This window comes from Myotis yumanensis, unplaced genomic scaffold (genome assembly GCF_028538775.1).
Source record: "Myotis yumanensis isolate MYYU_CA2020_CCGP unplaced genomic scaffold, mMyoYum1.0.hap1 SCAF_5, whole genome shotgun sequence".
Lineage (NCBI taxonomy): Eukaryota > Metazoa > Chordata > Mammalia > Chiroptera > Vespertilionidae > Myotis > Myotis yumanensis.
This window is the reverse complement of record NW_027223756.1, coordinates 5662009-5685115: the sequence shown is the minus strand read 5'-3', so window position 1 is coordinate 5685115 and position 23107 is coordinate 5662009. Positions and strand designations below refer to the sequence as shown.

Sequence of the window (23107 nt, the reverse complement as noted above, 5' to 3'; positions counted from 1 at the left end):
ATCGAACCTGCAACCTGAGTATGTGAGTACGTGCCCTGACGCCCTGACCGGGAATGGAATCCAAGACCTTTCCGCGTCCTAGACAATGTTCCAACCAACTGAGCCACACTGGCCAGGGCCCTAAGTGTCACTTTAGATGCCAATGAACATCCTAAACACAAAGAGTGTGGCTGCACGACCAAGGGTGATGAGTGCGGGGGTGAAAGGATTAAGGAAAGACAGACAAGAGAATAATAGCTGGGTCTGGGTGGGACACTGCCTCCCTGATGAGGAGACAACGACAGCGCCCACAAGCCGTGTCTTTATTTTATAGCAGATGCCACGAGGCAAAGCAGGGGTGTGATCACGTTGTTTACAGCATTCTCGTGAGTTCCAACCTCACTCAACTACATGCACCTGAACTCTACCACAAGGCACGTGGGGCCACATGTTCGGACCATAGGTTCAAGCTTACAACCACAGCCGTTGGCTATAATTGTGCTGGGAGGGCCCTGCCCTCCAGCTGGGACTTGCACGTGGCAATGAGAGGACCCTGTCCTTTCATTAGTCCGAGGCTTGAACCTGGCCAAAACACCGTAACCGCGCCCCACAAAAGAGTATAGGACAAATTGTTCCTTTAAGAAAAAATTAGTTATAAAGACAAAATGCAGATTATATCTAGACTACATCAAAATAAGTATCACAGCATTAATCATTAAACAAGGTCAAGGAAACATACTGTTGCCCATGATCCACACCACTCATCACAGACACTGCCTTCATTTCCTAGAGACGCTAGATCTGAACTGGTCTTCAAATGCCACAGAGGAAAACACAGTGGGCCCCGGCAGTGCTGCCTCGCACTGTCCTCTTTCATCCTCTCGTCCCACAGACGCCTCGGCAGAGCTGCCCAGGCCCCTGGGCTGGCGTCCCTCCACTGGGAAGACAGGTCGAGTTACCTGGTAAAGCGGTAATGAAGTCCCGCTGCAACATGGGCTTCAGGTAGGAGTTAATATGTCCATGCTGGTAATGACACATTCGGGAAATCAGGTGCTCCACAAATTCCACTTGATCCGATTCCGACCACTGGTCAAAATATTTAATACACAAGTCTTTTTCTTTTTGATAGTTTCCTTCTGATGGCCTCTTTCTGGAGACGATCACAGACGATGTTCCATTACTTATCTATTTTAGAAATACACACACAAACATAATTAGTTTGACAAGGAAAAGAAATCTAATTGGTATTTCATTAGAAACATTTTTCACTCTGTGTATTTAATCTTAAAATGCCAGTTTTACCCTAAAGCCACTCAATCCTTTATTAATTCATTCAGAAAATAATTAAAACTGTATTCAGAGCCCGTATCCTCTAATGAGTCTCAAAGGTAAATGCCAAAGTTACAGCTACTGCTAAAGCTCAATGGTGTCTTAAATCATCATTCTCTAATGCTTATTCCCAAACCATGCTGTTATCAGATAACTAACGTTAGAGATGACCATTTTAGGAAAACTGCCCCACTTGGCAAAGTGGCAACTGATTGACTATTAATAGTTTTACTTCCTCAAAGCTGAAAGTTAATGCTTGATTGGTCTATGCCAAAGGTTCCGGCACTTGGGCGTTCATCAGAATAACAAAGGGCTCCTTAGCACGCAGACTGGCGGCCCCACCAGAGACTTTTGACTCCTGGGTCTGGAGTGGAGCCCAACATCTGCATTGCCAACAAGCTCCCAGTGATGCTGACGCTGAGGACCACACTCTGAAAACCGCTTGTCTATCAAATGGAGAAACATGAAACAATGGCTTCTAAAAAGCTTCATTTTATTTATTTTGTCTTAATAGTTATTGCTCAAAGTATTACATATGTCCCCATTTCCCCCCTCCAGCCCGCCCCACTACCCTATTGTCTGTGTCCATGGGTTATGCATATGTGCATACAAGGTTAAAAAGCTTTGTTCTACCAAACAGTTTGGATCTCCATATTGTTGCCAGGCCTAAAAACTGCTGGCAAAACTTTAGACTTTCACTCCCTTCTTTTGTTCACCTACTCAGAAGGTTCTTTCCCTTATATAGGAGGTTTATGGATATCCCATACTCCTATACTAACTGCATTTCTCATCAAATCTACACAGTCCTAATATAAAAACAGTATTTTTTTAAAAATATATTTTATTGATTTTTTACAGAGAAGAAGGGAGAGAGATAGAGAGTTAGAAACATCGATGAGAGAGAAACATCGATCAGCTGCCTCCTGCACATCTCCTACCGGGGATGTGCTCGAAACCCAGGTACATGCCCTTGACCGGAATCGAACCTGGGACCCTTTAGTCCGAAGGCCGACGCTCTATCCACTGAGCCAAACCGGTTTTGGCAAAAAAGGTATTTTTTAAAATATATTTTTATTGATTTCAGAGAGGAAGGGAGAGGGAGAAAGAGATAGAAACATCAATGATGGCTGTCTCTTGCATGCCCCCTACTAGGGATGGAGCCCGGGCATGAACACTTGACCGGAATTGAACCCAGGACCCTTCAGTCTGCAGGCCAACGCTCTATCCACTGAGCCAAACCAGCTACGGTGAAAAACGAGTATGTTTTTTAAAAATTGAAATTAAATGCAATGCACCTGGACAATAGCATAAAAACATCTAAATCCCTAGACTGAAGCCACAACTGCTACTGATCTATGAGGCTCAGTAACTTTCCTGTTTAAAAACAAAGTAACCTCAACGCTTCTGTCAAACATTGGCCAAGCTATCTGCCCATCACTCCTCTGATAGCCTCCTTCATGTGCAATACCAGAAGGATTAACATATGAGAACCTTGAAAACTGCAGAGCTGCATTGCAAACACCCATCATGCCATTAGGAGCTTCTCTCGGAAGTCTTTCATAGAAAGAAGCAAGAGCTTTTGTTAGTTTGTGCCCTAAAAGAAAGTCGACTGAACCCATTCCAGAAAGACATCCTTTGTAAATTTCCAAAGGAGTCTCCGGCCTTCCTTGATAAAATCTTAGAAACCTTTCCTGTAATAAGGAAGTTCTTATGTCCACATTCAGAGGTATGAAGTCAGAAGGCATTTATCTCCCATCTCACTTATCTTAACCACCTCCTCGTCTAGGAATGTTTTCCCCCTGTAAACTGGGTGAGGGCAGCTCACTGACACTGGGCACCACCAGAGGGCAGCCTTAAACAGAAGTTTTTGATGTTGCTTTTAGTAAGACATTCAGAACAAAAATCAACACTCAAAAACGATCAAATGAAGTGAAAATTCTTCTCTGTGGTCAATACTGACTGATATAAGAAGCATCTTTGATACTTTTAAGCATAAGGATGTTCACCATAATGTTTATAATCCAGAAAAATGAGAACTGCCCAATTACAGGCAACAGGTATAAGCAAATTATAATACATCTACACAAAGTGCTATACGGTAGCCATTAAAATTAGTTTATAAAATAAGATTTTAATAACAAGAGAACACTTTTATACATAATCACAATAATTTACGTGAACACACCCGGGAAAAGTTAAGAATATTTATGAATATGTTAAAAGTGCCTAATCTTGAGAAAGAAAACTATATATGTTTTCCTCCCCCTCCTTTCCTGTACTTTTTCATAATAACTTGCCAAATAATTGCTTCCCAACAGGTTAAATATAAGGATGGTACTGAAATGCATTTATGTACTGCTTTATACTTTACAAAATACTTTCATAACCGTTATCTCATTTGATAAGCAAACAGTTATTATTTCATTTATAGAAAGGCTCCCAACCATCTACCCTCCCTAGCATTGGAATACCATTAACCAGTTGACTAAAAGACAGATAAACAAGTGAAAGCCAGTATTAACACTGAATTGCAAAATCAATAATAAGTGAAGATAATCCCATTGCAGATACAGATGTGAAGGAGGAAACAGAATGCAGTCTGCACACAGTTCCCCAAACCAGCGGCAAGACTCCGACAAGACTCCGAACCACCTGCGGGGCCCAGGAAGAGCTTCCTGGCCTTGTTTTATTTTGTTTCATTTCATCTTAAATGTGTTGGGAATACTTCATTCTTCCTAACTAATCTACCCTTTTGTTTCAGATCAAATGAACCTAGAGAATTTTGTAAACACTACTCTCTTCAGATTTAGATTTGTTGTGCCTTTGTGCGCCCTCACGAAGGGAAAAATGATTTGTACCATAATGACTGACGGAATCCTCAAATCATGAAACTTTACATGCCCCGTCCCCTTTACCTCACCACAAAAACTACGGGACTGGGAGGAAAAATGGCAAACTGAGATAGAGCCAGGAGAGGAGGAAACTGAGTTTAGAAGGAAAGGGCAAACCAACAGGAAATGACGAAGAAGGATGGGACCAGGGAGAAACAGGCCTCATGCACATACACTGGTGTGTGGTAGGTGCCATGCTGGTGACAAAACACCACCACTGTCCATCTCTGACTTAGACAGTGGACACAGCACATTTTAGGCCACAGTCACTTCAGCATCTTTGTGAAAATTCCAAAATCTTTACTATTCATAATGACACTTCCCTAAGGATCAGAAGATAAATCAGGGTGAGCTCTGAAACTAGTAAAATTACATGCAAAAAACACAGAACTGCTTGGCTCTTGTTTTCATGAGGGCATGAGCTGAGGGGCATCTTGTCTAGAGTGAGTCAACTGCTCTCTGATCTGTGCGCAGTCATTCCTACCTGCCAAAGAGTATTTTTCTTGGGGGACTCATCTTCATTTTGATCCTCCATAACTGAAGTGTTCTAAGGGGGGAAAAACAGAGTATTTGAATTATGCCAAGTTTTGCAAATCCTAAATAACTACACCAAAATATAATTTTGAAAACCCAAACTAGAGTGTACCAACAAACCCAGGAGCTAGTGTGGCTTGTGGCTAATGTACTATTTGGGGCCAAAGGGGCTGTGCTCATCTATCATAAATCAATGCAGAAAAGTAAGCATAAAGTCTCACTTAGATGAAGGTGGGCCGACTGAGAACAGGCTGACTTACAGCAGCGGGCCGAAGCTCCACCCCCGTCATCACTGTTACTCTCTTACTGGTGGCTAGAAGCCCCAGAGACCCACCAAGTTCCTGATGGCTGCACAAAGCATTTACTAGAATGTCTGCTCCTCACTAACCCACCCCAACATGAGCAATTAGAACTGACAAAGCCCTGGAGGTGCTCCCCCAGCCCCCAGCCTTCCTCTTTCCTCCCCTGATGGCCTTGTTTTTCTGGAATGGCTTTGCAATCTCCCTCAGCAAGCATGGTGGGGGCCCCAACCTTTTCCCTGAAGGGAGGATGCAGCGAGCCAGTAACAATCTGGCTTGCCTTAGGAATGCATTAGCTTTTGGTTTTGTGTTTACCGCACAAAGAGGCACTGTGTAAGTATTCTTTCTGGTGACCTAGTCGCTCAATAGATGCCCATTAACTGGAGATTATACATGATTGGATTTTCCCTTTTGAAGCTCCTATCTAATAGCTAAATGGAAACTTAATGAGACGAGGAAATGGGAGAGTTGTGCACAGAAAGGAGTAACAACTCATTTGTAGGTGCAACCTATAAATTAGAAGATTGGGGTATAACATTTAAACTACAATATCTATACCATAGAATTATTCCAAAGGATCCTATAGACCTAAGTTATCAATATTTACAAGATCCTATTTACTACTGCCTTTAGGGGAGAAGCCTAAGATTTTCCCTTTATGTTCAAGTTGTAAAATGTTTGGACCCATACAGTATTTCCAAACATGCCCAATGCAGGGAATAGCAGAGTCAGCACTGAAAACTGGTGCTCTGCTCTGCAGGTCACACAGCTGGTTCCGAGCAGGAATGGAGTTCGAGATCAAGGGAAGGCCAAAGGCTTTGAAAACCAGAGAGAAGGCAGATCTGCTCACTCACTCTGTGTGTGTGTGTGTGTGTAAGAGAGAGAGAGAGAGAGAGAAAGAGAGAGAAAGAGAGAGAGAAGGGGGATCCTGAGCAAGTTGTGTTAGCCATGGACAAACACCACAGAGTTGTTGTGGGGGCTGAGGCTACCCAGCACAGAGCTGGTATGTTGAACGGGTATTAAATCTGGTCATGCCCTGCCCTGAAGATGCTACTTTCCCCCAAGTGGTACCTAATGCTTTTCTAACCTCACACTTTGACAGAATGGCTCCCTCCAGACGGCTGTCAATAGAGAAAACCCACTACTTCTCAATAAGTACTTACTAGTATAAGCCCAAAGCACCAAGGTCTGCAGTGGGGAAGGGGGCAGGAGGGCAGAGCTCCATATGTGAAACCAACCATGAGCTAGTGAGGAAGGCAGTGTGTCCAAGTGTCCAAAACGGGTCTAGAGTGGTGGCAGCAAGAAGTGATCCTGAATGAGAAGGAGGTGGAGAATAGGGTAACCGATGTAGTATTTCTCTCTCCATGTAATTTTCCTTTTACTGCTAGCCTGAAGGATCCAGAGATTAATGAAGCTGGCAGGTTTCATTATGGAAATGAATAAAGAGGGACAGTGACTCAGTACATCAGCTTCTCAGTCTGACTGGTAGTTACAATGCCATCCTTGCAATGTCACAATGTCCTGGGTTCTAAGAGAGTGGCCTGAAGAAAGAATGGCTAGACATGAAGAGTTGATCATGTGAAGTAGAAGAAGTGTGAGAAGGTCCCGCCCCCATGTCGCCAGGCACCCCAAGAAATGTTCAAGATATACGTATACATGTATAATGTTTTCAACTAAAAACTTCTGAAATAGGAGCCTGAATAAGCCAGAGCAATTCTGACCTAAGCCACCTTAATAATTTCCTCAGGGAGAAAACAAAAAAAGTCAGAAGACCCTATAGAAACAACTGTTTTTGCCGTGAGAAAATTCAGTTCTTCCTCTCATTCATTCCTAAACAGATTAATGGTTTGTATTTATATAGTGGAGAAGGACACAACCCCTCTGATAAAAACTGCAACTATTTCCGTAAGACTTGATAAAAGTGGATAAATATATACAATTTTTAAAAAAATCCTCACCCAAGGATATTTTTTCCATTGATTTCTAGAGAGAGGGGGAGGGAGGAAGGAAGGGGGAACAAAGAGAGAAACATCCATGTGAGACACATCGATTGGTTGCCTCCTGCATGTGCCCTGACCAGGGCTGGGGAACCTGCAACCAAGGTATGCGTCCTTGACCGGTACTCGAGCCTAAGACCCTTCGTTCCGGAGGCCAACACTCTAACCACTGAGCCAACCCAGCCAGGGCTAAAGATATACAATGCAATCAAATTGTATTTAATAAACCCCGTGAGGCTGGAAGAGTTCCTTCATCATAGATATCTTCTCAACTTCTCTCAAAGAGCCTTCAGGAGAAGATGCCACAGGGAAATGCTGCTCTCAAGCGACACTGGTCAGAGCATCATCTCCAGAGAACTCCACGTGACACAAGAGATGCTCAGAGAAAAAAGGGTCTAATTACATTTAAGACATGCCAGGTACTTATGTGCACGCCCCTCTCCCATGCCCCCCAATACACTTCACTAGGAAAAGCCTCATCGTTTAAAAATCAGCTCAAGTCAGTTGAACCCAGCTTTCCTCAGTTGTTGGCTATGGCCCCCCCTTTTATAATAATCTCTCTTAATAATAGCTCAGCATATATTGGCCAACACTGGACTGGGGCAATAGCAGGGCAGAATTCCTCCCTCCTCCCACGTCACAGGACAAATACTTCTGGAAAACAAAAGAAAAGCCCGCTTTTGGTAAATAAAATATATATCTTTTCTATCCCTATCATCTTTCCCAAATTGCGATATGAGGTTGTGGGAATAAGGAGAAGTGGCAAAAATTAAAAAGTCCCTTAGAGAAGCCACGCTTTTAAAAATCACTTTGGCATTTACTCCTGACAGGTGTAACTGACAAAAGGTCACAGGTCAGGAGTGAGGTAAGAGAAAACAATAAGCTTTCCACGCAAAAAAGCAGGTGGTTTCCTACATCCACGTTCTCACATGGAGCCACGAGCTAAGCCGGTCTGAGCGCTGACGTCCTCTTTAAGCCTCCAGCACTTCTGGGAAAGGAAAGTTCTCTGAAAAACCAACCTGGCGTCTGCACTTCCTACCCCTCTCATCATCATCTCCTTCCTCCTCCATCTCTACCAAGAAGCATCACATGTCAATAAACATGCAGACCTCCTTATTCGGACACTCCTGCTGATGAGAGGCACAGTCCAGGAGGAAGCAGCTAGGCTCCAAGGCAGATCAACCTCAGTACCGCTGACACTGGCCCCAGATCATTCTCTGTTGTGTGGGGGCTCTCGTATGCACTATAGGATGTTTAGCAGCATCCCTGGCTTCTACCTACAAGAAGCTACCCACCCTGCCCCTGCCCTAATGGTGACAACCAAAACTGTCTCCAGTTGGCAAATGTCGGGGGAGGAGTGCGGGGGGCCTCGCCCCTTCCCTTGAGAGCCACTGCTCTCAGGGTATCAGCTCCTCAACTTGCCTCCTTGGGAAGATACACTAAATCGCCACCATCTCAGGACTGGCCGTTCTTCCTCTCCAGGCTTCTCTGGCCTGTCACAGTCTGCAATTTCTTCAAATACAGTCTGATCTCACCATGGCCAAGCAATGCATGGAGTACACAGATATCTAAATTCTGGGCTAAAGTCCTGCTTACCATTATATTCATATTTGGGGAATTTAATTCAGGAGTTCTTACTAGAGATCCGTGGGCTTGGGGTGTGGGTGAGGGCTATAAATATCATCAAGTCACGGACAAACATGCCTCCAGAAAGACAATCCAGAGCTTTCACTAGATTCTCAAAGGTATTCCAAATGCGATGAGATAGCAAAGCATGTCTGTGACCAAACAGCAGATCTGAGTGGATAGAACCTAGGCATGTCTGCCGCTCCGTTTAAGTTCCCCGGGGAAATCTATGCACTATAATATCTACTTTGAAATCACTACGACGGCCAGATGATGTGGTCCATGTAGTGGCACCATCCTAAGTAAGGAGTCTGCACTGGTACCATAACGACAGGCTCGAGCCCACGCATGATACTTAACTACCAAATGCCACGAGAACTAATGCCTGCTCCTTCTCTTGCCGAGCCTTCAGGAGGACATGCCCATGGGAAATGCTGCTCTCAAGCTACACTGATCAGAGGATCGTTTCCAAAGGAATTCCAGGTGACACAGAAATGTTCCGAGGAAAAAGGGTCCCAGGGTCTCATTAAGTTTGACAAATGCTGTGTGCTGGGTGAGTGCTCTCCCCACCCCTGACCAAGCCCCATCCCCACCCCATTTGTAATATACTTCCCTAAGACAGCAAAGGCTCTGTCACATCTCATAATTAAAGTCAAGTTCATTTGGCTGAGCCTAGCTTTCCCAAGTTTGTTGGATATGGACACCCCCTTCTTATAATATCTCTTAATTAACAGCTCAGCACATATTGGCAAACACTGGACTAGGGCAACAGCATGGTAGAATTCCTTCCTCCTCCCACTTAACCAGACAAATAAATGCTCTGGGAGACAAAGGAAACGCCCACGTTTGGTAAATACCAGATATATCTTTCCTATTCCCCATCAGCCTTCCCCGGCTGCTATGTAGGTTAGTGTGCGTGTAGGCAGAACAGCTCTAAGCAGTGATCTATTTCTGCCAGTAGGTGCCACCAACTAACACAGACTACATCTCATTTAGAAAATTATGTCCTTGAAGAGCTATATAAGAGGAATAAATTTCCTACTTTTAAAATGCTACAAAGTCTGTATTTTGAGTTTCATGATGAGAAATGCATATAAATGTAAAATTTTTCATACAAAAAGCTTCTTTACTCCTGAGAGGAAGCAGAAAGAAACCTACAAAGGATCTGGAAGCCATGGAGGCATTCTGCCGTTCTCCCACGTGTTTTTAAATGTTGGGATTTAAGACATTAAGGATGGCAGGTACATAATGAAAAGTGCTACTAGCTAACTTCATTGAGTATCTGTACTAGGCTTGTTTAATACATTGTCTTTTAATCTTCAGACAATATATATAAGTAAATATTCCAAATTTACAGAAGAAACAGGATCAGAGAAGTAAGTAACTGGTTAAGAGTCACACAGTTAGTAAATGAGAGAGATGACACTCAAGATCTAGGTTGGTTCAACTCAGAACTCACTGTACTTTCCATATAGAAAAACACAACTAGGTGTTTTCCAACTGCTGGCTATAGCCTACGAAATCAATTTAATAGGCGGCAACCAACATTTTTAAATAAAATGAAATTGAATCTGGGCATTCCCCTGCCCACAAAGATAAGCATGAGACAAATTACACCAAAAGGCGGGGTAGAGCCATAACCTCCCCATCGGCCCTGCCCTGAGTGTGACAGTGGCGGCGCCCCAACCCCCTGATCGGCCCTGCTCTGTGGGTGATAGAGGGCGGCGCCCCAACCCCCTGATCCGCCCTGCTCTGTGTGTCACACAGGGATTTAAGACATTAAGGATGGCAACGAGCAAAAATATACAGGAAAATTCAAATTAAAAGGAAAGCAGTCATCATTGCAAGGAGAACCTTATTCAAGTCAAACCATTGAATAAAGAGCCTAAAAAGTGATTTAAAATCACTAAAAGGCAAAATGTATAAAAAGGATAATGTGTGCTTTAATGTAATTAATAAAATACCACACAGTATATTAAGGAAAAACAAAATTTTAACATCTTTTCATATGTGACTAATCAAGTAGACCAAACCATCTGATTTTCCATTTTTTTAAAAAACTGACAAAGCATTAGGATACAGAGGAGATCTCAAATATAATTAGAAGTCAGGTAGAGATTATGATATATTTAAGATCAGGCGAAGCAGAAATGTCTAAATCCAGTTTGCCAATTACAACTTGCCATAACCGCCAAAGATAAGTACATAGAATAATGACAGGCAGAGGCAAAGCGAACACCTTTGTTTTGTTCTTATTAATTGCACCAAGGCCCCTAATCTAGCCTAAAATTCTTTCCCCTTACAACTAAACCTTACCAACATATTGCCAAGATAAATGAGATCATTAGAAAGCCAAAGCATTCATTTGGAAAAAGAAGGGACGAGCTTAGACAAATAAGCAGCCCCTAGCTCTAATACTAATCTTGCAACTCAAGAAGGAAGAGAGCCATGAATGTATCTATGTACACCTGATTTTTTAATACAATAGCTCTGGCTACCACTAAATTTATCAGAAATCTCTTCTCCCTCCAAACGAATACTATTATAGGGGAGAAAAACAGTTGTTTTCTTTCTACAATGTAATAAAAATAAAAATTATTACATTTAAATCCATTATAAAAATCATGTAGCAGCAAAATAATTAAGAGGACTTCGGTAACTATTTCCTTAATTTTCCTAAGGACAGTACATAGATGCTATCATGCTAGTTCTGTATGAGAGAAGTGATCTTATTGTATACAATGTATGCCTTAGTGTATCAGGGCATTCTGCTTTTACTGAATCTGATCAAAAAGAGTTACTCCAAACTGAATTAAATATGTTCCAGCAAGCATTCAATGTTATTTTTAAACTAAAGGCCTGATGCACGAATTTGTGCATGTTGAAAGGAAATTAATTAGAAGACATATTTTAATATCACTATCGCCCTTTTTCTATAATAGAAGTGTCAACCAAATTCACAATCAACAATGACCAATCGAAACACGCATGTGATTGGCGCCAGCGAGAGCTTTATATATATTTAGATAAACTTGCTTAATTAGACCTGCTTTCTAATTTAGCTAAACTTTTCCCAGCCCAGTGAAGCACCCCAACTTCTCTTTCAGGTAGTTGTCAGCAACACAGCAGTAAATATCAACACGAAGCAGATTATTATTATAGATCACACAGGGAGAACAAAAGCTAAAATATTTAACTGCAGCAATGTTTGACTATATTCTGTGCAGTGAGAAAACCTGAAGTCATTTTCAAGTCCCACCATTTTTTACTTCTTTTCAGTCAAGTTTCTAAACTTTCTAAATCTCCGTTTTCCAGCTAATGAAAAGAAAATAGGATTCTACTGAGTCTCTAATCTACCTACTCACTTCTGTGAGGATCAAATGAGATGAGGCATGTGAAAACGTTTCACAGACATTTGGTTAAAGTGTAAAATGTTTGCACCTGGCTATAAAGCAAGTCGGGTTCCTGGGCTGAAGAAACCCCAAGGAGGCTAGTCACTAGGGAGAGGAAGCCAGGCATTGCTATGTGACGTCATTACCCAGCACCCACAGCCACCGTTTCCAGGCTGGACTGGGCAGTGCGCCGCATTTTGTGCCATGGGGTCTTGGCAGCCTTGGCTGCAATTTGGTGGGTGTCGCTCCGGCGTGGTGGTGGGGCCCGTGTCCCACTTGGGGGAAGCCGAGTGTTACTTTGTCGGCGCCAGGTCTGCGGTCCCATTTCTTTGTAAATGGCCAGTGCATGTCACTGCAGCTCCTGAGTTGAGTGTCTGCCCGTGGTGGTCAGTGCACGTCATAGCGACCAGTCAGATGGTCAGAGCATATTAGCCTTTTATATATATACTAGAGGCCCGGTGCACAAAAATTTGTGCACTCGGCAGGGAGGGGGGGGTCCCTCAGCCCAGCCTGTGCCCTCTCGCAGTCTGGGACCCCTCAGGAGATAATGACCTGCTGGCTTAGGCCTGCTCCCGGGTGGCAGAGGGCAGGCCCAATCACTAGGTGCTGCCCCTGGTTGGGCTCAGAGCAGGGCCGATCAGGGGGTTGAGGAGCTCCCCCCTGTCACTCACAGAGTAGGGCCAATAGGGGAGTTGGGGCACCGCCCCCTGTCACACACAGAGCAGGGCGGATCAGGGGGGTTGGGGCTCCGTACCCTGTCACACACAGAGCAGGGCCGATCAGGGGGTTGAGGAGCTCCCCCGTCACGCACAGAGCAGGGCCCATCAGGGGGTTGGGGAGCTCCCCCGTCACTCACAGAGTAGGGCCGATAGGGGAGTTGGGGCACCGCCCCCTGTCACACACAGAGCAGGGCGGATCAGGGGGTTGGGGCGCCGCCCTCTATCACCCACAGAGCAGGGCCGATCAGGGGGTTGGGGCGCCGTCACTGTCACACTCAGGGCAGGGCCGATGGGGAGGTTATGGCTCTACCCCGTCACACACAGAGCAGGGCCCGTGGGGGGGCGGGGAGGTTGGGGTGCTGCCCTCTATCACCCATAGAGCAGGGCCGATCAGGGGGTTGGGGTGCTGCACCCTGTCACACACAGAGCTGCAGGGCGATCAGGGGGTTGGGGTGCTCCCCCCATCAGGCACAGAGCAGGGCTGATCAGGCGGTTGGGGCGCCTTCCCTTGTCACGAACAGAGCAGGGCAGATAGGGAGGTTGTGGCCCTGCCCCCTGTCACACACAGAGCCGCAGGGTGATCAGGGGGTTTGGGCGCTGCCCCCTGTCACGCTGATCCCGGTGCCGGGAGGCATATTACCCTTTTACTATATAGAATAGAGGCCTGGTGCACGGGTGGGGGCTGGCTGAGGGCTGAAGGCCGTTTTCAGGCTGGCGGGTGACTGAAGCTCCCAACCGCTCCTTTTTTTCTTTCTTTTTTTTTTATTCTGGGCCAGCTTTAGCTCTGAGGCCTCGGCTGCTGAAAGCAAGTTTCTGGCCTTTGTTTACCTTCTGTATTTGATACAATGTTTCGGTCTGGCTGGCTGAAGCCCGGCTGAATAAAGCAGGTTTCTGGGGTTTTGTTTAGCTTCTATATTTGCAACATAGTTGCTTAGAGTTGCAGCTGAGAGGCTGGCAAGTCAGGCGGGGAACGTTGGAGTCCGCAGTCACTGGAGCAAGCAAGCCTCCCTGTTAGCTTCAAGCTGCCTGGCTGCCGGCCACCATCTTGGCTGGCAATTAATTTGCATATCTCCCTGATTAGCCAATGGGAAAGGTAGCAGATGTACGGCTAATTACCATGTTTCTCTTTTATTAGATAGGATAGATAGATAGATATAGATGCCTTGAATCATATATTCAAAATTTAAGGACAGCAATGTACCAAAATTTGCAAAAAGAAATGAAAAAAAAAAAGGTTTCACTCAAATAAATAATTAAAAGGTCTATATATATAAAAGGCTAATATGCAAAGTGTCCCCTCAGGAGTTTGACCAGGAGTTCAATCACTCGCTATGACATGTGCTGACCACCAGGGTGGCATGGAACAAAGGAAGGCCCCGGCCAGCAGCCAGAAGGCCCCGATCAGCCCTGATCGCCAGCCAGGCCTAGGGACCCTACCCATGCATGAATTTCATGCACCAGGCCTCTAGTTACAAAATAAATGAAAGTAAATTACAATGCCCAAGAATGTTAAATTCAAATGAAAAATATAAAAAGGCATTGACGAAAAGCAGGAAAATAACCTAAGAGAATAAAAATGAGATAAAGAAGCAAAATAGGACAGAGATAAAGTAGTTGACATGGAAGACAAAGAAGATCCTATGTATAATTGGAGTTTCTAAACACACACACACACGCGCGCGCGCACTCACGCATGCACTAAAATAAAGAAACAGAAATGGCATTTAGAATTATCATCCAAGTGGTTACCAAGGGCTGAATGAGAGGAAATGAGGAGTGACAACTAAAAAGGTTTCATTTTGGGGTAATGTATATGCTCTAAATTGATTGCATTAATAGTTGCACAATTCTGTGAATACACTAAAAATCAATGAATTGTATACTTCAAGTGTCTAAGTTGTATGGTATGTAAATTATATCTTAATAAAGCTGTAATATCTTTAAAACCAGACCATATGTAAAAAGGGTCTCCAGATACTAGAAAAAAATGGCCCACAGCATTAAACTCCAAGATATAGCCTAGGAAAATTAGATTTTAAAGATAAAGAAAAAACTTCTCACAGTCTCCAGTCCCAAGTAATTTAAGAGAGAGAGAGAGAGAATGAGAATGAGAATGAGTTAGACTGGCATCAAACTACTTGAAAACAACATTCAAAGCAAGCATTAGTGGAGCAGCACACTGCAAAAACTAGTAAAGAAAGTGTAAAGCAGTGATTTTATATCAAAAGGCAATAGAAAATAGTCTTTAATAAGTAACAGGGCAGGGAATTTTGTATCTATTGAGCCCTTCTTGAGTAACAAAGAGAATACTTGGAAAACTTTAGCAAAAAATTTAATGGTACACATTTAAGATAATTAATTATGGACTTAAGAATAAAGCAAAGATGAAAATCAGGGCAGAATAATATTTCATACATTCTGATAAAGTACAAATAATGCAACTTAAAAATTGAAAGAAGGGATCAGAAAGAAGAAATAAACTCTGATTACTGCATCGGAAATAGGTGGCAAGTAAAGAATACCATTAAAGATAGATAAAATTGTTAAGACATTAAATAAGAAATCAATAATTAGAGGCATTTAAAAAATTATTAAGTAAAGGCTAATCAATAGAACAAAAATACAACCTTCCTAATTTTCAAAGGAAATTTCAAAAATAAAAAAGCAAAGAAAACACACCCTGAAAAGAGAGAAACCAAAGGGTATGCAAAATGACATGGACTAAAAGTATACTAATAGACTACTCCCAATAAGACAGATCAAGAGAACAAAAAATAAAGTTCAGAAGGATAAACATAATCAAGAAGGTAGGCAGATCTTAAAGACGTCAACCTTCAACCATTAACAGAGATACACGTGAAAAATTTATTAGAATTGGTCAGGTATTAGGTCACAAAGAACTAGTAACTTTCATAAAGGAGAAAAGTCAAATAATAATGGTCTCTGATCAAAAGATAATAAACTAGAAATAATTCCTATAAAAAGAATTAAAGTTTTCCTTAACTCAATGCTATGGAACAATTTATGAAGCTCTGGCCTGAGTATCCTCTGAAGATTTGCTACAACTTCCCTGTGAAACTAGGTTGGTTTGATGCATGCTGTGGATTGGTTAGTTCTTTGGTAAGTTTCTCTATTATTTTCTTCATAACTTGTTCTTCAGCAAGACCACTCAACATTTATAAAGATGATAGTTCACCCTAATTTGTAAATTTCACACATGCCCAACAATCACACAAAAAGCTCCTTATGGAAAAAGACAAGTTGATACTCAAGTTCACATGGAAAAAATAAACTTGTAAGACTACTCAGAAAAGAAAAAAAAACACGGAGAAAGAAAAACTGCAGGGGAAATGAAGCCCTATAAGACATTAAAATGCACTGTAAGACACTAAAAATGAGGTACTTTTATGGTGTGTAAATACACAATTACTTCAACGTAGGGGTCGGGCAAGCCTTTTCTGTATTCAGAGGGTAAATATTTTAAGCTGTGAAAGCCTACAGTTTCTGCCACGACTACTCAACTCTTCTGTTGTAGCACAAAAGCAGCCATAGACAATATGTAAATGAATGAGTGTGGACGTGCTCCAATTGAACATTATTTACAAAAACAGGGCTGGGTTTGGCCAAATCCTGGTCAAATGGAACAGAATGTCCATAAATAGATCCAAGTACATATGGAGATTTAGTACATGATAAAAGTGACATTTCAGATCATGGGAACCTTTTAATAAGAAGTCCTGGGGCAAATGGTTAGCCATTTGGAAAAAGATAAAATTAGATCCATACTTAACACAATATATATGAATAGACTCCAAATTGCTCAGAAATTTAGAGAGTGAAATTATAAGTACTGGGAAAAGACATGTGAATTTCTTTAAAACCTGGGTGAAGGGAAATGTTATTTAACTATGAGTCAAAATTCAGATGTAATAAAAGAAAAGATAGAAAGAATTGGCTATATAAAAATATTAAACTTTTACATAGCAATATCTTTAAAAACGCCATGAACAAAGTCAAAAGGTAAGTGAAAAACTGGAAAGAAGTCTTTGTAACGTATGTCACAGATAAAAGGACTTACATGCCTAAAAATATTTTTTTTTAATTGAGGGGGTCAAAATTACCAAAGTCCCAATAGGAAAATGAGGAAAAGATATACACAGACCTTTTAACAGATATAAAAAAGACCCTTAACCCTAACCGTTTTGGCTCAGTGGAGAGAGCGTCTGCCTGCGGACTGAAAGGTCCCAGGTTCGATTCCGGCCAAGGGCATGTACCTTGGTCGCCGGCACATCCCCAGTAGGAGGTGTGCAGGAGGCAGCTGATGGGTGTTTCTCTCTCATCAATGTTTCTAACTCTCTATCCCTCTCCCTTCCTCTCTGTAAAAAAGCAATAAAATATATATTTTTTAAAAAGACCCTTAAGTAAAAGCTCTTCATACTTGTAATTAAAAGGATGCACATATTTCTTACCTAACACTGGCAAATACCCTGTCTGTGGAACAGGGAGGAAACAGGCATTGCCCAGAGGAGAATTTGGCAATATCCCACAAAACTACTAGGTAGTTTTAAACTTTGATCCAGCACTACTTTTGATCCTGCATTTACTTTATGATCCAGCAACCCCAGTGTAAAGAAACTCAGTGTGGTTAGTACATTTATTTTTCAGTGATACAGATGAGCAATTCTAAAATTCCACTTCCAGGAATTTTCCCTGAAGTTACACTATAATTAGGTAACAATATGAAAATACAGCCCTAGCTGGTTTGGCTCAGTGGATAGAGCGTCGACCTGCAGATTGAAGGGTCCCAGGTTCGATTCCAGCCAAGGGCATATGCTCGGGTTGTGGGCTTGGTCCCCGATTCGGGGCTTGCAGGAGGCAGCCGATCAATGATTCTCTCTCATCATTGATGTTTCTATCTCTCTCTCCCGCTCCCTTCCTCAGAAATAAATAAAAATATCTTTAAAAAAAAAAAAGAAAATACATATGCACAAGGTTATTCACTAGAACACTGGTTGTAATTTTTAAAACTACAACAACACAAAAACACTGGAAACAAACCACATGGTCATACATTAGATACTGGCTGAGTAAACTATGGTATCAAAATAATAGAGAACTATGTAGCCTGAAGCAAGAATAAGAAAGGCCTCTATGGACTAAAATAGAGTAATTTTCAGTGTATATTTTTGGGTAAAACAAGTAAAGTGTGAAAGAGTGTATCTTTTCATTATTGCATTAAAAATACCAGAAAGGCCCAGCTGGTGCTGCTCAGTGGTTGAGCATCGACCTATGAACCAGGAGGTCACAATTTGATTCCTGGTCAGGGCACATGCCTGAGTTGTGGCTCAATCCCCATAGGGGGAGTGCAGGAGGCAGTCAATCAATGATTCTCTCTCATCATTGATGTTTCTATCTCTCTCTCCCTCTCCCTTCCTCTCTGAAATCAATAAAAATATATTTTAAAGAACAACCCAGAAAGGATAAACCAGAAACTAATGAAACTGGTTAAGTGGAAATAGGATGGAAAGAATGGAAGAAGGGGAAATGACAGAAAGAATTACTTTTTGTGTTGACTTAATTCTGAGAACTACATTAAATGCTTTATATACACAAATAAAATTAAAATCAACAAGAACTAGGAGAGATGGAATATCAACAGAAATAAATGAACCTAAATACATTTCAAATGAATAACATAAACACATTCAATGGTAGAAGAAAACTAATCCAAGTGACTCTTGAACTCAATAGCTAGACTATATAGCCACAAACATGTTTCAACTGTAAAGAAATTCAGTGTGGTTAGTACATTTATTTTTCAGTGATATAGATGAGCAATTCTAAAACTATTTAATATACATTCTAGAACTGCTCAAGCATATATACTGTGAAAAATAGGAGCCGGGTTTCTCACTGTTAGAGAAAGGAGAGTTATGAATATGAACAGGGTTATTACCTTATAGAAGGCTAGAATGGAGACATCATTGGGAACTTGGTTTTTAGTACATAGAAAAGGAGGGAGTCTTCTTTAATAGAGAGACTGACCTATACATACATTACCAAACACGACTGGCTAAGAGGCCTGGAAGCAACGACATCCTAAATAGCACCCTGAGCACACGTACCACCCAGATCTAAATCCCATTCTTCACCAAAAGAACCAGGGACCTTGGAGAAGTGACTGACTCCAAGGCTGAGTAGGGGAAATACAAGATGAGCCTGGAGCATCTGTGTTGCAGCAGAAAGGAAGTGCTTCAAGAATTAGGGGGCCAGATCACAAGAATACAGGAGCCAGCTTGAAAGGGCACCCACTGGACAAACTTTGACCATCAAAATAAATGATAACAACAGATGCTTCTCACTGACTAAAATAGGAAACCACAAGTCTATTCAGATAGACCAAATGAATAAAATGAACTTTGCATGAAAGAGAACATTTACACCATTTCAAAGTACCTCTCCACAAAAACAAAACACTTAATTACAAAGGGAAAAGACCTAAGTTTACAGTGAAGAAAGCTGCTAGATACCACCTAGCTCAAGGAATCAAGATGACCACCCTTAGTAAAGAGATCAATCAAAACCATGTACCACCAGACAGGATGCAAGGAGAGCCCAGCATTATTTTTGTGATGTTTCTGTCGAAGATGAATAACCTACATCTAATCATAAGGAAGCAACAGACAAATCCAAATGGGCAGACATACTACAAAATAATGATCTGTAATCAAGTATCTAGATCACAAAAGTCCAGCAAAGATTGAGAAGGAAATCTTCCGGACTGAAAGAAACTAAAGAAGTCTGACAGGTAAAGGCAACACGTCATGCTGAACTGATACCTTTGCTACAATGGACATTACCGGGACCTCAGATGTAACTGAGCAGAGACTGCGGACTGGATGGCAGATGCACCGATGTTAATTTACTGAGTTGATTCTCATGTTATGATTATGTAAAATACCCTCCTTTGGAGGAAATACACACTGAAACCTTAGAGCATGAGAAAGCATTCAATCCACTTTGTATTGTAACTTACAACGAAGCTTGACATGGCCTCAAAAGAAATAAAAAGCAATCTTTTAATAGATAGTTCACATTAACACCCAACACTTCAAATTGTGGGATCAAGTCCCTAGGAAAAAGTGTGCTGCAATCTTTTGTGCCCCTTTTCATCACCACCATCAGATGATATTAGTAAACAGCTCATAGTACTGAGCTCATAGTACAGGTCCCTGTGTCTGCCCCAGGCCATTCACGACTGGATGACACCCACCTATCCTGTGGACTCTACCGGATGCCCCTGAGCAATGCTGCTTTTGGCAAAGTCTCTTCTTGTAATTAGTTAGGTGACAGTTTCTTCTGCCTACCATTACTCTAATACTAATTTTTCATGTCCTGTGGTCTTAAAGATGAAGGCTTTAACATTTGCCTTTTACTTCAAGTGACGCCTGGTTTTCTAAATGGAGGATGAGGTAGAAGGAAGGTTCCTTACAATAGGGAAATGAGTCTTCACATGCAACCTACCTACAGAGGTTGACAGCTGGTTCTTTGTATTAACAGAATGCATGGCACACAGTTGGCAGTCGGAAATTTGTACAAGATGTATGAGTGATTCTATGCTTTAAGTATTTTCGGAATAACCTCTTTCTAATGGAATGATCTTGATTTTGAACTCTAGTCAGAGCACCCAGGCAACTCAATAGGATAGCACAGGCTGGCACAGCTGTTGTGTGTCTGGAGTTCTATTTCTTGGCCAAGCAATCCAGTAGTATGAGATCTTTTAGTAGGCCAGGCCTTAGCTGACTCAACATATACTCTAATTGCTCCGAGAGGGGAGTTGCCATTGGTAAAGAGGCTTGTGAATTTAGAATACACACTGAATCACTTAAAAAAAGGCTTGTTAAGCTTTTCCAAAATAATACTGTTCAATCCTAGTGAGAGTACAAATGAGATGTCAACCTTCTGGAAAACAGTTTGACAAGAGATATACAGCCCATCTCCTATCATAGAGCCTAAGTAGTTCAAAATGCAGGCAAACATTTTATGCACAAAGATGGTGATTAGTTTTTTAGTAATAAAAAGTGAAGATTCTAAGCACTCAGAAAAATGGCACATTTTGGGATGTTTGTAAAATACATTATATAGTACTTTCAAATTATGTTATGAGAAATTTTTAATAATAGAACATTAACTTAACCATCCTGAACAAGTGCACAAAGCATATAAAGTATAAAATATTGCATATAAAATTACAGTTGACTCTTGAAAAATGCAGGTGGTAGGGGCACTGTCCCCCTGGCACAGTCAAATGTCCATGTATAACTTCTAACTCCCCAAAAACTTAGTTGTCCCTCAGTATTCGCAGGGGACTGATTCTAGGACCTCCTCAAATATCAAATTCGAGGATGCTCAAGATTAAAATAGAAAATGGTGTAGATCAATGTATACAGTTGACCCTGTATATCAGCAAACTCCAAACCATGGAGAGAAAACAGTATTTGGGGGGGGGTCCATGTAAAGGTGGACCTGTGCAATTAAAACCTATGTTGTTCAAGGGTCACAATATGTATGTGTGTGCATGTGTACATATAAAAATATACAAAATATATATAAAATAATCTCCACTTATAAAACATATGCTGGCTTGTGTAGTTCAATGGTTGAGCATCAGTTCAATTCCTGGTCAGGGCACATGCCCCAGTTGCAGGCTCAGTTCCCAACAGGGGGCATGCAGGAGGCAGCCGATCAATGTTTCTATCTCTCTATCCCTCTCCCTTCCTCTCTCTCTAAAATCAATAAAAACACAGGGTTTTTTTTAAGTTATCTTAAAGATCTTAAAAACATATGCAGAGATTAAAAACTAAAGCTATGCCAAAACACTGAGTGGCACTCTCTAAATTGAAAATTACTTGTCATTTTCCTTTCCACCTTTACCCCAACATTCCACAATAGGCATGTACTGTATAATCAGAAAGAGTATTTTTTAAGCAAAATAAAAATACAAGCTAGTCTTCAAAGCACACAATTTATACTCAAGGTACTCTTTCAACTCACATGAACACAAACTCAAAGAACTCAGAGAACTGGTGAGGGAGGAAGACAGGAGAGGAAAGCAAACACGGAATATGATTTCAGGCAGTGCTAAGTGCTACGAAGAAAATGGAAATAAAGCCGGGTGAAGGAACTGAGTGAAAAGTAGAGTTATTTTAGGTTGGGTGGTTAGAGAAGGCCTCTAAAAAAAGGTATTTGATTGTGTAAGCTACAGGTATAGTAAGTTGCATTCCTATTGTGTAATTGTTCTAAGATCTAGAAAACTCTTTACAACTTAAAATAATCATCTCTATGAAAATAGTTTCTACTTTAAGAAGCAGTAAGGTATACTGGAATAGACAGACTAGGTTTAAAGCCTTAGTAGGTGTGTACCCTTAGGCAAGTCACAAGCTCTCTTTCTCTCTATCTGAATTTGCTCAGGTTTCTCTCTCTGTGTCTCTCCCCCTCCCTTCCACTCTCTCTAAAGATCAATGGAAAAATATCCTTGGGTGAGGATTAACAAAACAACAACAAAAAACACTACAATGAAGTGAGATTATACCAATGAAAAAGGGTTACTCTCATAAACAAAACAATGTAAAGCAATAGAATACAACCAGCATTTGTTTTACAAACATCATAATAGACATGAGTAGTATGAGGCATATCACATTTTTGTTGAAAAATGTAAAAAGACATATTTTAATGTGGTCTGAACCCCATTTACTCACTTCCCTATCCTCAAATTATACTGTTAAACCTTATCCATCATACGCATTGTTCTGAAAACCATAAATTAAAACCGTTAGTAAAACCAGTTTTAGTTTTAATATTCTCACAGCAGAGGCTCTCTTCCACAGAAAATGCATGTGATTTCTTGGATGCCAGTCAGGTATGGTGGCACCATCAGAACTTTCATTTCAGCAAGATAGGGATTTATTTACTTGCTGACCACCAAGTCACCCTGACTTCAGAAAATATGACATGCAAATGATTTTTTTAAAATTTCCAATTATAACAAGAACAGATAAAAATTATTCTTTTAGAAAAATGTTAAAATGAATCTTTGTTTGGCACTAAACTTTCAAAGCCCTCACCATTAACAAGACACTCTGAAACTAGGATTATACGTAAAAGACAGCATAGCGTGGGACCACAGGCCTACAGAGGTAGAAACATCAATGAGGAGAGAGAATCACTCACTGATCAGCTGCCTCCTGCACGTCCCCTAATGGGGATCAAGCCCACAACCCAGGCATGTGCCCCAGACCAGAATCGAACCTGGGACCCCTCAGTCCGCAGGCTGATGCT

The 23107-nt window shown here is 41.5% G+C and overlaps 1 protein-coding gene across 8 annotated transcripts in view; it reads right to left on the bottom strand.

The window, feature by feature from the left end:
• The window catches only part of FBXW11 (F-box and WD repeat domain containing 11), a 101208-nt gene that overhangs the window by 32818 nt on the left and 45283 nt on the right, over positions 1-23107 (bottom strand). For 5 of the 8 annotated variants that reach the window (XM_070414410.1, XM_070414407.1, XM_070414412.1 and 2 more), the window contains 2 exons: positions 4684-4746; positions 939-1164 (listed from right to left, as the gene is read on the bottom strand). In XM_070414410.1, the coding sequence (XP_070270511.1) occupies positions 939-1164; positions 4684-4746 (289 nt within the window). Of the gene's footprint in view, positions 1-938; positions 1165-4683; positions 4747-6195; positions 6281-23107 lie in introns of those variants that run through there. The other 3 variants (XM_070414408.1, XM_070414415.1, XM_070414409.1) reach the window with 2 other exon arrangements.